The 16,552-nt window shown below is 29.8% G+C and overlaps 1 protein-coding gene across 1 annotated transcript; it reads left to right on the top strand.

Moving 5' to 3' along the window:
* The first annotated feature begins 370 nt into the window (after positions 1-370).
* On the top strand, positions 371-13,461 carry LOC145575519 (salicylate carboxymethyltransferase-like). Its single transcript, XM_081633396.1, has 4 exons — positions 371-475; positions 6,723-7,124; positions 9,909-10,163; positions 13,108-13,461. Exons 1-4 carry the CDS (start codon positions 371-373, stop codon positions 13,459-13,461), a joined length of 1,116 nt encoding a protein of 371 aa, XP_081489522.1.
* The last annotated feature ends 3,091 nt before the right edge of the window (positions 13,462-16,552 follow it).

Here is a 16,552-nt window from a genome sequence, read left to right as displayed (position 1 = left end):
AATTTTTATTTCCCAAATAAATTAAATATAGTAATAAAAGATAAGTTTAAAATTTTAAATATGTTTAATGAATAACTTAATTTGGTCTCATAATTTCATGTAACAAAGAACGTGACAAGTAGTGAAGTAGGCAGTACACCCAAATGAAATATTCTTACCTGTCAAAAAATAAAATAATAAAAAAAACAAAACAAATGAATTTTTCTAAGGATACTTTAAACAATTATCTCTCTCTCTCTCTCTCTCCCTCTCACACACACACCAAAAAAAAAAAAAAAAAAAAAATAAATAAATAAAAAATGATGAGATCTCCACTATTATTTATAGTAATTGACCCATAATAGGAAAGCTCATTATATCAACTAGGATGATGAGGAGGATGGAGAAGATGGTCAAGCGCGACCAGGTAAAGCAAGTGCTTCGCATGAAAGAGGGGCTAGATGATTCCAGCTATGCAAAAGCATCCTATATGCAGGTAATAAGGCCCTAAAAGTTTGTCCCATTTTAAATCTGGAGAGATTTTGATTAAGTATAAATGAAAATCTAATGTCTCAAGTATTATTTTTTTTTAATTTTTTTTTGTTGTTATACCAGTTTCACCTTTTGAGCTAATTTAAAAATCAATTATGGGTGATTAGATTCCAATCCCCTCCCAATTATTGTTACAGGGGATCAAACACGAGTCCTCCTTATCAACTGTAGTCCCAATCACCACTCCTCCAACAGCCAATTGGTTTTAAATTACATTACATAAGTATATATTTCTCTGTTTTTTTGTAACGTTACGTACGATAGAGATTTCATGCTTGCCAAATGTATATTTTATAAATTTAATGGCCTAAGTTTTATTTTTGTAAAGAATTTTAAAAACATAAATTTAAAGATAAATTTATTAAGGCACATGTATACGAAATGTTGTTTTTTTCCAATATCTTAAACACTAAAGATAATAAAGGCCAGGAATGTACTGAATAGTGTAAAATTATTGTAAAGATTGTGATTAAAAAAATGAAGGAACTACATAGGATAGGGTTGAGATCCAATAAAAATGTTCTTAAAATGAGAGAGAGAAAAATATGTGCATATATTTTATATTGAATGTGTATAGATTTTTTAGTGATTATGCATATTTTTTTATAGTTGTGCATGTGCAAATAATTTTCAAGCTGCTAAAATTTTTCAATTTTTCTCGGTAGACCAAAATTATGCACACTGGACTTGAGCTTAAAATTCATTTTGCACATTCAGTTGAAAAATTTTATGCTTATAATTACATATAAAATATTTGCATATAAATCCTTGCCATTATAATAATCTTCACATTTGACCACGTACACACAAACTTATATTTAAATGTCAAATAGATAGGTTAAATTTTTCTCGATTTATATTCTCCTCATATTAAAAGTTTATAACTTTTAGATATTGGTAATTAGAGCTATTAATGAACACTCTTTGTTTATGTTTAAGACTAAGTGACGATTTTCCTTTTGGGAACCTTTTAATCTTATATCAATTTGTTTTTATTATGCATTGTTTAGCTGCTCACTGTTGGCTTTTTCATTTGGCTAGTTTTACTAGCTTATTTAGATTAAATGCTTTTTTTTTTTTTTTTTTTTTTTTTTTTTTTACTTTTTAAAAAAAAAAAAAAAAAATCTTGTGAGCATTTTTTTAAGTTTTTTTTTTGTTTCGAAAACGCGTATGATAAGCATTTAAAATATTACCAAAAGTGGTAATAATTTGGGAAAACATGATAAAATAACGTGTCGATCATTGTAATTAATGTTAATTCTAATTTAAATTTTTTTTTAAGTTAGCTTTCTAATTTTAATTTAATCTTTCTACTTTAAGCTAGCAATATTTCATGCTAGTGGCCCGGGTAATACCCCAGGTGTTTGTTTTCTTCTTCAATTTATATAGATTACATGACAAATAATTACATACATTATATCCCTTTTTAAGAAAAATAAATGTAAACCCTTTCTAAATTGGATGCACAAATGTTATCAAACCAATATTCAACCACTGTGCATACGTAGTGAATAATGAAGATTTTATACGCACTATAACTGGTTTTTAGGCTTTGAGTGAACTATATATAAAGCAAATCACTCAATGGAATCTCAATTAAAATATAGCAAATCATACTTATTACACTTTCATCGAACCAAAATGTTAATTGTAACTTACTAACATATATAGGTCATAATTAATTTGGGATGATGTATTAAAAGTGTAAAAATATGAGTTAAGCATGCAAAATATATCCACTCTAAGCCAAGTAAATTATAGTAAACAATTATTCACCTAACACATTATTACTCACTCGGTAAAATGTTTCTTCAAGAGGTTTAGACCATTTAGTGTCTGTATCATTTCCTTGACTAGTTAAATTTATAGGGATAAATATATTGAATAAACATATCGGTTACAATTTTACTAATTAAATGGGTTAAAACAATTTAAAAACATTGTGACCAAACATAAATACTAATAATTGCTAGTCTATTGGTTTGCAAGTAACACCTTCTTTCTTTAAAGTTGATATCAATTTCAATAACTTCAATTGTGCCTAAACACTATCAATTGAAAACTTAATTTTGGGTAATAAAAGTTGATACTCCCTCCGTTTCAATATGATAGTCCCATATGGAATCAATCACATAAAATAAGAAAAGGAGAATATTTGGAATCTAGCATTAAAGTAAAAAAAAAAAATAATAATAAAAAAAAAATCATAAATAGTTTTGCAATATTAAATCTTTTTGATTTTTTTAGTAAAGCATTAGCCATAATTGCATAAATAAGGGAGTAAATTCTTTATTTAGAGTCATGTCATTAACTCACAATCAATTAATCTAACCAATCAGAATTTAATATGTATAAAATAGGAAATAAAAAGTAAGTTAAAAGTGGAATACATTCAATATGGGTAGATATTTTTGAAACGCCCAAAATAGTATATGGGACTAACAAATTGAAATGGAGGGAGTATTATTTTATAAATACCTGAATTAATAAATTTATTATACAATTGGTCATTATTATAAGGTGCAAACCATGTACATTTAATTACAATAATACAAGTGTAAAAGTGATGTGGTAAAAACTTAAAAGTGACGTGGTGACATAACAAAAAAATGATAGACGACAAAATGCCGCTTCTTACCTCGAAGTTTTAATAATAATATTGATAATGGTAAAAAGTATATGTTTAGAAACTACAAATTAATAAGACGATTCCAACAAATACATGCATTATTATATTTTTCTTATGTAAGAAACATAAATTACTAAAACGGGTCAAAGCGGAGTATGTGAATAATTGTGTAAAGATAAGTCAACATAGGGCGGCACAAAAATATATAAAAGTCATGGAGTACCTAATATTGTTATACCTTAAAAAAATAAAAAAAATATAATCTTAACAATAATAATTCTCCATATAAACCCATATAATATATTTTTACATATAAGTAGTCTTTTATTTGGTATTATTTTTGTAAAAAAAATGAGGTAATTATTAAACAATACTGCTATATATTATTTAAGTCTTCGATAATACTATAAACTTTTTTTTTCTTCCATTTTTGTTACTTTTGCAATAATGGTTAAGTCAATTAAAAATAAAATAATTTTGATAAGATATATATATATATACTTTATTTTCTACTCTTAAAAGTTGTATCAATACTAACGCAGCATGTGCGGGTACTATCCTCTAAGAATTTTTTTACAAAAAATAAAATCTTCAAAGGCCTCCTTTTTTTTTTTTTAATCAAGTCTAAGTGTCACTAATCTTGACATTGATAGAGTTACATATAAAATTAAGTTATATTTATTTTTGAATTAGTATTATGAAATTAAGTTTTTTTTTTATAAAATTCAATGTAATAACTCTTTAGAAAATTTAATAATAACCGTCCATTGTACGGGATTTAAACTATTTATTTTTTAAAAGTTAGATCTATCAGTTTGGGTGGTAATTTTTTTTCTTTTTATTTTTTTGTGTCTTTGTAGGTGGTATTTTAAAATAAATTTTCTTATGGATAGGGATTCCAAAATTGGGCTGTGGGTGATACAAAATTTCCTAAAATAATGTGAACAGAAATATGCAATACAATCCTTGAATCATTGAAGAGGTTTTTTGTGATTCTGAGGGTTGAAGAGTTGGCATGATCAAAGCTCGATCTTACTACTGGGGATGGCAACGGGTCAGAGTCGGAGCGGATTATGCTAAATCTGATTCCGACCCGACAGGAAGTCAGAGGTTAAATCTGACTCCGACTCCGACATCCGACTCAGACATCCGACTACGACTTCAATATCCGACCTCCGACTCCGACTCCGATCCGACTCGACTCCAAGTTTTTTTTTCATTATTCAATATACTTTGAGATGTTGGGCTATTTGGGCCTTTACAACCCATACCCAATGCCACCATGACCCACACAAAAATCTACTATCTATTGGAGTCAAAGTCAAATAATCCGTTAAAGTCGGACATTTGTCAGAGTCGGAATTTTTTCTCGGATTTTTTGTAGGATCCGACTTCAACCCTCCTCCGACTCCGAGTCGGATTATTTTTACAGAGTTGAACTCGGATTACTTTTTTCTCGGACTCAAAGCGGATATTTTACCTCGGATCGGGGCGGAGTAAGGTCGGATCCGGACTAGATTGCCATCCATACTAACTACTAATAATACTCATCCCCAGTATTTTGATTTTAGGGTTACGAGAGAAGAGGGAGATGGGAGAGTAAAGGAGAGTTTAGAGAGAGAAAGTTGGGAATCAGGGGAGGTGGAGGTGGGGTGACGATATATATATTTAGATGTTTTAATTATGTGAAGGTGAGGGTTGTCTCCTTAATGGTATAATTTTTTATAATTAATATAGCCTTCTAGCCCGTGCAATGCACGGGTTATTCATATAAAATTGTATTAAGAAATAAGTGAGGAAATATCAATAAGTCATTATAGGGTATAATATGTAATCGGAAACATGATTAAAGAAATTAAAATTTTTGAACTTTAATCGAAAAAGAGGCTTAAAAAGAAGGTGGAAGGGCTAAAATTAAAGAGAGAATATAGGAAAAGGTTTAATTAAAGGGAAGAGATGAAGATGAAAAGATGAAGTATAAGTTTAATGAAAGAATTTAAAAAAATGATGTAATAAAAAATTAATAGTGTAAGATGACATGTGGCACTATAGTTAGAGAAGTGTAATAGAATGGATGAGGACACGTGTCTTTCTTAGTTTATTGGTTATAATTTTCAAATACTAAGTATAGATAATAGTGTTAAACTAATGATAAGTATTAAGTATTAAAAATTATCGTGCATGGCACGGGACATAACCTAGTAAAGTACTATACAGAAGCACAATCTTGATTTTTTGTTTTGGATATTATTATGAGTGTATAACAAGTTATTAAGTAAGTCTATATATTTTAGGTTCCGTTTACTTTATCTTATTTTCTCTAAACTGAAATTATTTTTAATGAATTGAAATTATTTTTGTTGAACTTTTATTATTTTTGTTAAACTAAAACTAATTTTACTGAACTGAATTTATTTTGCTGAAGTGAAATTATTTTTACTTTTTTCCTATTATATTTCTTCTCAAAGTCACTGAAATTATTTTTACCAAACTAAAACTATTTTTACTTATCTGAAAATTTTTTTATTGAACTGAAATTAATTAGACTGAATAATTTAGTTTTAAGGTGAAGTGAACACTTAACATGGCCTTAGTGTAGAGAAGTTAACTACAAACTGAGTATTTCTCATCAAATTATTTTTTTCTATTTTTTTTAAATAAATATTTCTTCTTATTTTTTTGATAGCAACATTTCAAATTTAAATTATTTACACTCTCTGTAATCGTCTTTTGTTATTAACGTAGGGAAAAATATAGTTATGTTGATCAACTTTTTATCTACCTCCCTTTTCCATTATTTAAAACGATTAAACATTTTATGCTTACATTTTATGTCAAATCCTTGCAAATAACATGAAACGGAGATAGAATAACGTGAATTTGACAAATATGAAATCCCAAACGTTGCACTGAATAAAAAGAGGGAGGCGGGTTATCATTTGTATATTGTGTTGCAAGGGTATAACCCTTAGCGCATAGCTCCTATTGGTTTAGCAAACATATAAGATGAAAAATGTATCATTATATATGTAATAGGTGACAGTTGGGAAATATTTTGGGGGGGAAATATTCAACCTATGGGATGGTAAAAAGTGTCACTACATGCATAATATAACACAAAAAGTAATATTTAGAAAACTTATACTTTAATACTACATTATACATGCATAATGGTACATAATAGTACATTATAATGTACCACTTTTGAGTCAGTTTTTTTCCAAAAGCTTGCCAAAATTACATTTTTTCCCTCCTATATATTTACAAAACATATAGGAGATATGCGCTGAGATGCACTCAGGGTAATAAATATTGTGTCACTTAGTGTACTAGCTACTTTTTTTTTTCTCTCTCTCTCGAGGTAGTGTACTAGCTACTTTGTTCAATGTTTTGTAGCGCTCATATTCAAGCTCAGATCAATTTGCCTTATTTTTGCTTACTGATTTCTTTTATGTTTTTTTTTTTTTTTTTTTTTTTTTTTTTTTTTTTTTTTTGATATTATTGATTTTTACAGAAATTATATATATATATATATATATAAATGAAACTTCTATCTTTACAGAAACAAGTGCTAGCATTGACAAAAAAGTTAAAAGAGAAATCTATAAAAGAGTTATATTGCAAGAAACAACCAGCAACCTTAGGCATTGCAGACTTGGGGTGTTCGTCGGCAAACAGCTTGAGTGTGGTGTCCGACCTCATAGCAACCGTCGACAAGGTTCGGCGAGAGCTAGGAAATGGACCTCAAGAGTATCAAATTTACTTAAATGATCTCCCAAGGAACGATTTCAACTCTATCTTTAGGTCATTGGAAAATTTTGAAGTTTTGGTTAAGCAGCATCTGGGAGATGATTTTGGAAATTGTTTTGTGAATGGTGTCCCTGGTTCTTTCTATGGTAGGCTTTTCCCCACCAACCACTTGCAATTTGTCCATTCTTCATATAGCCTTCACTGGCTATCTCAGGTGATGCTCGCTCTCTCTGTTCGTTTTATATATGTAGTACATAATCGAGTTAGTTACGAAGAAGCTAAGATAATAGGAAAATTTGTCTAAAAGGGATGTATATGTTTCACTATTTTGTTTGGAATGACATTATATGTTTAAAGTGATCTAAAATAACCTTATAAGTTAATTTTGTTGTTTAGAAGGACCTTTCAGGTCGAAATCTGACAATAATTGACTTTTTTCTCCGACGTTAACCTCTCATGTGACCTTAAAAAATGACTCATTTTCTTTTTTCAATAATTCCCTCAAATCCCTTTATTTTGATTTGTGCCATTTAACGATTAGAAGAGAGGAGGAATTGGAGGGAAATCGTGAAAAAAAAAAAAAAAAGGATAAGGGGTCATTTTTTAATGTCACTTGAAAGATCAATTAATGTCAAAGAAAAAAGTCTATTATTGTTGGATTCCGACTTCAAGGTCCCCCAAAGAACAAAATTAATAAATTTATAAGTTCTTTATAGACTAATTAAATATATAAGGTCATTCCGGACAAAGTAGTGAACATATATATACCTTCCACACAAATGTTCCAAGATAATAATATTGAAAAGCTTAATATATTCATGAAATGATACACTTTTTACTATTTCCTCCGTCTCTTTTTAGTTGACATGTTTTTTTAGTCACATTTGCCATTGCACAAATTAAATCATTAAAATCTTTAGTTATCGATAAGCAAAAAATATAAAAAATTGATATTATGAAAAGTACGTTGTGACGAATATAATAAGATCACACTTGACTAAATTTTTCCTTACATATAAATCACAAAACATGGTCAAAGGGAGGTATGTGAATAGTGCTAAAGTCAAAACGTGTCAACTAATAAAAAAACGGAGGTAGTATGTTATTACAAGATTTCAACCTAATTCTAACTCTGACTTATTAAAACCACACATGACTCTCCCTCAAAACAAAACAGATATTAAAAAAGAAATACAAATGGATCAAATTATCACAAAATGTGACGTAACATTTCAAAGCGATACCTAGAGATATTACCTCTATTTTATATTATTTGCAACTTTAAGCTATTATTTATGAGATGTTAAATATTTTAAATTTGCAAATATATAAACGGAGACAGTACATCATATCTCATGATATCTCCATTTAAGATTTTTTTTTTACAATCTTGTTTTATGAAAAGGAAAATTTGAATTTTAGTACCTCGAAATTGGACCCAGTTGAATTTTGATACCCGTTTAAAAGTTTTTTTTTACTTTGGTACATACCCATCAAAGTGTAAAAATATAGGTTTAGGTACCCTCGTCCATGTTTCGTTAACTTTTCTGTTAGTGGGCCATGTCACCTTCCGGCCACCCCTTAGCCACCTTCTAGCGATCCCTTAGCCACCTTCTAGTCACTATTAACCAGACACGCAACCACCTTACCTCGCCACCATGACTGCAACCACCGTTAGCTGCCGAATTAACCACCAACACCACCAAATCGCACCACAATAGCCACCAATTTGAGCACCATCACTCCAATTCAAATCACCAACATTTCTAATTTGCACCATCGCACCTCCAATTCGCAGCACCAGCATCTCCAATTTGCCGCTCCATCACACCACCACCACCAAATTTATCCCCCTGCAACACGCATTGGAAAAACCATCTAAAACATCATATCTCCGCGATGGCCGCAAAATTAACCTGAAACCACCTAAAAAACCAACCGTTTTCTGGGTTGTTTAAAAACCCTAAACGGGGGTTTTTTTTCCGGGTTGTTTCAAGTGGGTCTTAGGGTTTTGGGGAGCAGCAAAAGGGGGATGGTGGTTTTTTTTCAGGGTGAGATGAGGCCGGCGAACATGGGAGAGGGGTTGTTGTCAGCGAACGGTGGTTGTTTTGGAGAATTGCTGCTGTTGTGCAGAGGAGGGAAAGGGAGGAGGTGGGCTCGCCGGCGTCAAGGGAGAGTTTGGGCACCAGCAGCCGGCACGGGGAGGGGGAGGGTGGCAGTGGCTGGTTGGGTTTTTTTTTTAATTATTTTTTAATGTTTTTTTTAATTAATTAAATTATTAAATAATTAGAAAATGGGCCCACTAACGGAAAAATTAATATAGAACATAAACAGAGGTACCAAACCCTATAATTTTACACTTTCATGGGTACTAATGTAAAAAAAAAAAAAAAAAAAAGTTTTAAGTAAGTACCAAAATTTAACAAGGCCTATTTTCGAGGTACTAAAACACACAATTTCCTAATGAAAACAAGGGACAATTTCTTGAATTAATATATCCTTTGATTTGCAGCCATGTTTTTTTTTTTTTTTTCTCTCTCTTTTATGCAATCTCAACTGATAATATATATATATATTTTTTATATTATTATTAATTTTCTAAACTATTGAATACGACTACTTGCACATAAGTAGTAAAGGTAGAAGATCCTCTTCTTCCCCGTAGATCAATCCTGAATATTGTTAAATGAACTATGCTGAGTTGCTGACAGCACCACGATCTCATGCCAACGAATAGTGTTGTAGGATAATATATAAATCAAAGGGGAACTAATGATTTTTAATAAAAGGATAATATAAAAAGGGTATATAATTGTCAAAAGATACCTTGTTTATAAGACAATTTGTGGGCTAGTACCTTACTATAAGTGTTTTTGTCAAATAATATCTTGGATTATATATTGTTGAAAAAAAAGGAATGAGTAATATACATCAATTAACTATGTGTGATTTTATTAACATTGTATTACATCAAAGTTTGACCATAATAACGGATCAGGTACCTGATGAGATTGAAGACAATAAACAGAGCATATTCTTATCAAGTACAAGCCCATGTAACGTGCTTGAAGCCTACTACAAACAGTTTGAAAAAGACTTTTCAGCATTTCTAAGGTGTCGATCCAAAGAAGTTATTGCAGGAGGTATGATGGTGCTAACGATATTGGGACGAAGAAGCAGTGAAATATACAGTAAGGAAGCATGTAACATGTTTGATCTTCTTGCTAATGCGCTCAATGATATGGTTTTTGAGGTAATAATATATTCCTAATATAAATCATCCCTAGTAATCCCTATCAAAATCATAACAATAATCTTGCACTGACTTTTTAGACGTGATCAACCACATACGGAGTATGTATAGTAATAATTGTACCTTTGTCATTTTATATGTTCTCACTATTTAAGTTAGTAATTCGTATTTATTAATTAGAAAAAATTGTGAAAATGACCTTTTAAGTGACCGACTTTTTGAAAAAGGAACTTTTAAGTGAAAACTTTTGAAAAGGACCTTTTAAGTTGCATTTTGTTTTAATGGGTTACTTGGGTGAGCTTCCAACCTTACGTGGTGGTCAATGCCGGAGCTCTGACGTTGACTATCACGTGTTAGTCACTTGACTTTTTTTTTTTAAAAAAAAAATCCCCCAAATTTCCCTCATTTCTTGATTTAACCGATTTTTTTTTAAAAAAGTCACGTGACTAACACGTGATAGTCAACGCCGGAGCTCTAGCATTGACCACCACGGAAGGTCACCCCAAGTACCTTATACAAACAAAATGTAACTTAAAAGGTCATTTTTCACAAGTTTTCACTTAAAAGGTCACTTTTCAAAAAGTCGACCACTTAAAAGGTCCTTTTCACAATTTTCTTTATTAATTATTACTAAAACAAAACATTGCTAACATTATATCTTCTCAAAACTATATACGTATCGCTTTCTTATGAAATTTTTTCTCGTCTAAAACCATTGATGATGCCATTTTTTTTGATATTTTTGGTTTTTTTTTTTTTTTTTTTTTTTTTAGTTGTGTGACACTTTGTAAACAAGCTAATTTAAGTAAATTTTTTCAACAACTTTAATCTAGAAAATCGAAGTATAGTAAATTGAATAACAATTGTATTCCTATCGTTTGATTTAAATGTCTATCACTAATATTCAAATGTCCAGAAATTTCTTACATTATTCAAACTGTATTTTTTTAAGAAATCTCCTTCCAATGTAATTTATGACAAAATTGAAAAGTTTCATTGTATATACCAGTTCTATACTTTAGATTTTTTTTATTAAAACTATGTTTTGCACAGGCAGGAATAATCTACTTAAATTAATAAGCGCAATTCCCTAAAAATAATAAGGACTTTTTGTCAAAAAATACCTAATAAAACACAGATTTTGTGAAAAACTGCCTAATTAAAAAAATGTTGTAATAAATACCTAATAAAGGTAAAATGTTGTACAAAACTACCCAAGAAAAGGTAAAATGTTGTAAAATACTATCTATACCGGATTTGTACCATTGACCGACCTCAAAACACTCTTGTAACCACCTATTCATTCCCAAAACTAATACAATTTGCTTGAAATCGCCTCACTCCGCCACACCTAAACCATTTTTCAACCCGAAAATCACTACCTCTTACCCCGTAAACCACCATCCCAAGGAACTAATCACCCTCACCAACTTATAATATCCTCTAACAACCCCGAAAACGACCTTACAACCTTGAAAACCAACCCTCATGATGGTTTCGGGGGGTGTTTTAAGGTGGATCAACATTGTAAAATTAAGTAAACGGTGGAAATTAGGTCAAATGTAGTATTTTACAACATTTAACCTTTTATTAGGTACTTTCTTACATCATTTTTTTATTAGGTAGTTTCTCACAAAATTTAACTACTATCGCATCATTATTATAATAATTATTATTTAATATTAATTATTATAATTATAATCATAATAATTATTAATAAATATTATTTAATTATTATTATTATTATTATTATTATTATTATTATTAATTATTATTATTACTATTATTATCATTATTATTATTACTATTATTATTATTAAGTATTCATTATTATTATTAATATCAAATATTTATTTATTATTATTATTATTAAATATTTATTATTATTATTATTATTATTATTATTATTATTATAATTCAATATTAATTATTATTATTATAATTATTATTATAATTAAATATTAATTATTATTATTATAATTATTAAATATTATTTATTTATTTATTATTATAATTCAATATTAATTATTATTATAATTATTAAATATTATTTATTTATTTATTATTATTATTAAATATTTATTATTATTATTACTCAATATTAATTATTATTATAATTATTAAATATTTATTTACTATTATTATTATTATTAAATATTAATTTTTAATATTATTATTATTAAGTATTAATCATTATTGTTATTATAATTCAATATTAATTATTGTTATTATAATTCAATATTAATTATTGTTATTATTAAATTATAATTATTTATTATTAATAATAAATATTAATTATTATTATTATAATAACTCAATATTAATTATGATTTTTAAGAAGAGAAGAGCAAAGCAGGCAGATCAGAGCATAGAAGATTAAAGTAGAGTAGAGCAGCTCTAAAGAACAGGGCCTAAAGTTCATAGCATATAGAAATTACACATTAAATACAATAAAATCTTTTCTTATAAAAAGTCGCCTTTATCCGAAAAAAAAATTAAAATTTCCATATAAATTAAAGAAATTACCTTCAAATTGAACATTTTACAATAAACTTTACATAACTATGTCATATATGAGACTTACTGCATTCAATTTATGGCATACTTGTTTTACCATCTTATCCCTTCAATTCAATTATAATACATCTTTTCAAACACTATTTTTTTTTTTTTTTTTTATTCACTTTTTTCTTAAGCAATCCCAATTTTTTTTACTTTATTCACATTTGATACAAAAACAATACTCTAAGATTGAATTTATTCAATATATCCTTTTCTATCAATATACTTTGTAAATAATTAAGCAGTGGAAACTTGATTACATACTTCATATTATGCAAGAAAATCCAGTGAAAAAATTAGTATGAGAGATTTTGACAAGGTGACTTCTTAGTATTATTGAAGAAATCGAGTGATGAGTATAAACAATATCTTATTTGTGCAGGGTTTAATCGAGGAAGAGAAGCTAAATTCATTCAACCTTCCTATTTACACTCCATCAGGATCAGAGGTAAGTTTGTTGGTGGAAGAAGAAGGATCATTTGTGCTCAATCAAGTTGATATTTCTGAAGTAAGCTGGGAAGCAAAGGATCAGAATAAAAACTCTTCTACTGTTTCACTTCATTATGATTTTGTCAATTGCATGAGATCTGTGACAGAGCCCTTACTCGTAAATCATTTTGGAAATTCTATCATTGAAGAGTTATTTCAACGGTATAGCGAAATCGTTCATATTTCCATGGCCAAAGAGAAGAGTGTGTTCATCAATGTTACGGTGTCGCTGACAAAAAAGGGTTAATTATTCATGGAGGAATCTTACATATTATTTCATTGTATTTCCATTATTTGTACTTTCAAGAATTTTTATGGGCTTTGTATTTGTTCTGAGTTTTAATTAGGAAAATTTGCAAGGATGGTTCTTTTATGAGGTCGACCTTGTGTGGAAGGTCCTTTTATGAAAAATGTGACACGAAAGGTCCTTATATGAACATTGGGTTGCGAGGAGGGTCCTTTGACCAAATTCCGGCGTTGATCAATTTTTTCCGGCCAAAAATAATCACGTGATGTGCACGTGACCACTTAAATGAGGTTTTTTCCCCCCTTTTTCCCTCTTTTCCCTTGATTTCCCTTTTCCCCCTTTAAATTAAGCTTGGAAACAACAATTGGAATTACAATTTTGGTTGTTATGGTGTTTAATTTCACCAAAACTACCAGAACCGACCACCTACGAAAACCACCCATTAAAACCCACACCTCGAACATCCACCCCACTAGAACCCAACCCCACGACCCCCACGAACACCCACCCACCAATAACCGGCGAAAATTAAAGAACGAAGAAGACGATGGGGAAAAGTTCAAGCAACAACACTAAGGTGAGGAGGAAAGAAGAGCACGCAGCACCGGCTATGGTTGAATGGCTTTGATTGGCCTTCAATTGTAATTTTAGGGATAAGAATTGAAGATTTGGGGATTAATTTGGTTTTGAAATTAGGGTTTCATAAGGGAGAAATGGGGGAATGAGGGAAAATTGTGTGAAAAGAGGGAAAAGGGGGGGGGGGGGGAAGGGTAACTTAAGGGTCACGTGATTTGCACGTGATTTTAAATGGCCGGAAAATTTTGGTTAACGCCGGAGAACGGTCAACAGACCCTCCTCGCAACCCAATGTTCATATAAGGACCTTTTGTGCCACCTTTTTCATAAAAGGACCTTCCACACAAGGTCAACCTCATAAAAGGACCTTCCTCGCAAATTTTCCTTTTAATTATTGGAGTTTGCTTTAAAAGTACATTAAAGCTTTTAATTAAAGAAGCTATCTCATCTTTTGGAAAATTTGTGAGAATAAGACATAAAATCAATGGCAGAACCAGAATCTTGGCAATGGTAGGGCACCAACGACAGCATATTAATCAACAGATAATATTGACACTTAAACTACTAAATATTATAGTCCATCCCTCATATTCTTAAATTTATTTCATATTTTTAATTAGATAACATATATATTGAATACTATTAACCAAATATGTTGATATGCATGTCAAACAAACCAATAATTCTAGCTGAATACAATGCACTAAATTTTAACAGAACAACTAAAATAACAATAACGGTGTGTTTGGATTGAAGGAAATGGATGGAAAAGAAGAGAAGAGAAATGGAGAGATGGGGTATCTCTCATTTGGATATCAAATGAGGAAGGAAGCGAATTGAAGGGGAGAGAAATAGAGGAATTAAATTGTAAAAAATTTATCCCTCCAATAATAGAGAGATTTGGAAGGAAAACTTATTATTCTTCCCTCCCTTCCCTTTCCCTCCCCTTCTTTTCCTTCCCCTATCTTTATCCAAACACAGTGTTAATGACCATTTTTGAACAATCATTTCAACAAAAAGAGAATAACTTGTACAATGGGCTCATAACAATTATAAAAATTAAAATAATCAATTTAGAAATTTAATTTATTGTCATCTTTTTTTTTTTGCTTTTGCATAGCCCAACACCTACTTTTGAAGTTTTAGTAAGTTGTCATTTTGGAATGACAATTTTAACTTAGTTTTCTTTAGGACTTAGATTTCTATTATGTTGGTTTGATTTAAGTGAACTTCACTAATCAGTCAACATGAGAAATCCTAAAACATACATCAAAATATCTTGGTATATAAGCAATATAAATAGATATATATAAATGCATAGTGAACTAGCATGACCCCTTCAAAATAATCTTGAAGCATCCAATCTTCAATCTTCAAGGTCATTTTGGCACCTTTAGGCTTTGTCTTTAAAGATAAGTCGTCTTCTTGACTTCATCATTAAGCATGGTAGTACAAGAAATTAGGATCAATCTAATTAAACTAAGTTCAAAATTTATTAACAGCACACAATACGCATTTATAAGATTTACAAAAATATATAACAGAACACAGTCTGTATTTACTATCCTAGTTCGGTCATGCTAGTCACTTTTGTAAAAACCTACATAAAAACATTTATAATATTCCATTCACCCATCCACTTCTAGAGTGAATCCTTGAGCCCCACTGTGATCATACACTTAAGTATGGTGGCGTCCAAAGGGAAGGAAACTAGAGCAAAAGAGTCACCAACAAGTTTTAGGAACTTGTAAACCGTTCACAGGGTGAAGGCTACACCCCTTAACGATCCAGGAGATCGTTAACTCTAATAGGTCTGGAACCATGACTGAAAGTTCGGGGATGAAGGTACAAATCCAACCTAAAAGTGATTAAATCGACCCTAAAAAAATAGGCCTCTACTTTACTCTTCTCATATTCATGTGCGATTTTTGACTAACATGCAATCAAGAGGTTAACCCTAAACCTGTTTAATCTATGTTGGTTGAATATTAATGCACAACAACCCTATTATTGGCGATCACTTGAATTATAATCATATTAACCTAAACAAGATTATTAATTATCTTATTAAGCGTGATTACAAATACAAATTTCCTTTAAACATGCATAAAGGGCGTGATCAAGCAATAACAATAAAAAAAATAATATCAAGCAACATTATAACAATCATCATCATAACAATAATATTTTCAATCTCAAAGCATAATAATATTAGCAAGATCTAGGCATGATACTATTAAGATTAATAACAAATCCTAGCATGTCACTAAACAATAAAGATCAATTAGCCCTAACGTGATACTAACATAATATTAGGAAAGAAATAGGAAGCATCATAATAAAATACATGATATTAGAAATTACCCTAAACATGATACTAGGAAGCAATAAAACATCCTAACATGATACTAGGAATCAACAAAACAATTTAAGCATGATTTCTATATCAAAAGATCAATAAAACAATTAAAGTACTTACTTCGATGCCTCATACCTCTTTCTAATAGAAAAATACA

Source organism: Chenopodium album, chromosome 1 (assembly GCF_948465745.1).
Source record: "Chenopodium album chromosome 1, dcCheAlbu1.1, whole genome shotgun sequence".
In the NCBI taxonomy this organism is placed as follows: domain Eukaryota; kingdom Viridiplantae; phylum Streptophyta; class Magnoliopsida; order Caryophyllales; family Amaranthaceae; genus Chenopodium; species Chenopodium album.
This window is presented reverse-complemented; position numbering and strand designations above follow the sequence as displayed.

Coding starts and splice junctions, on each gene's coding strand:
- LOC145575519 (XM_081633396.1), top strand. CDS start 371: ATGAGGAGGATGGAGAAGATGGTCAAGCGCGACCAGGTAAAGCAAGTG. Junction 476..6,722: donor CAAAAGCATCCTATATGCAG/GTAATAAGGCCC, acceptor CTATCTTTACAG/AAACAAGTGCTAGCATTGAC. Junction 10,164..13,107: donor TCAATGATATGGTTTTTGAG/GTAATAATATAT, acceptor TTATTTGTGCAG/GGTTTAATCGAGGAAGAGAA.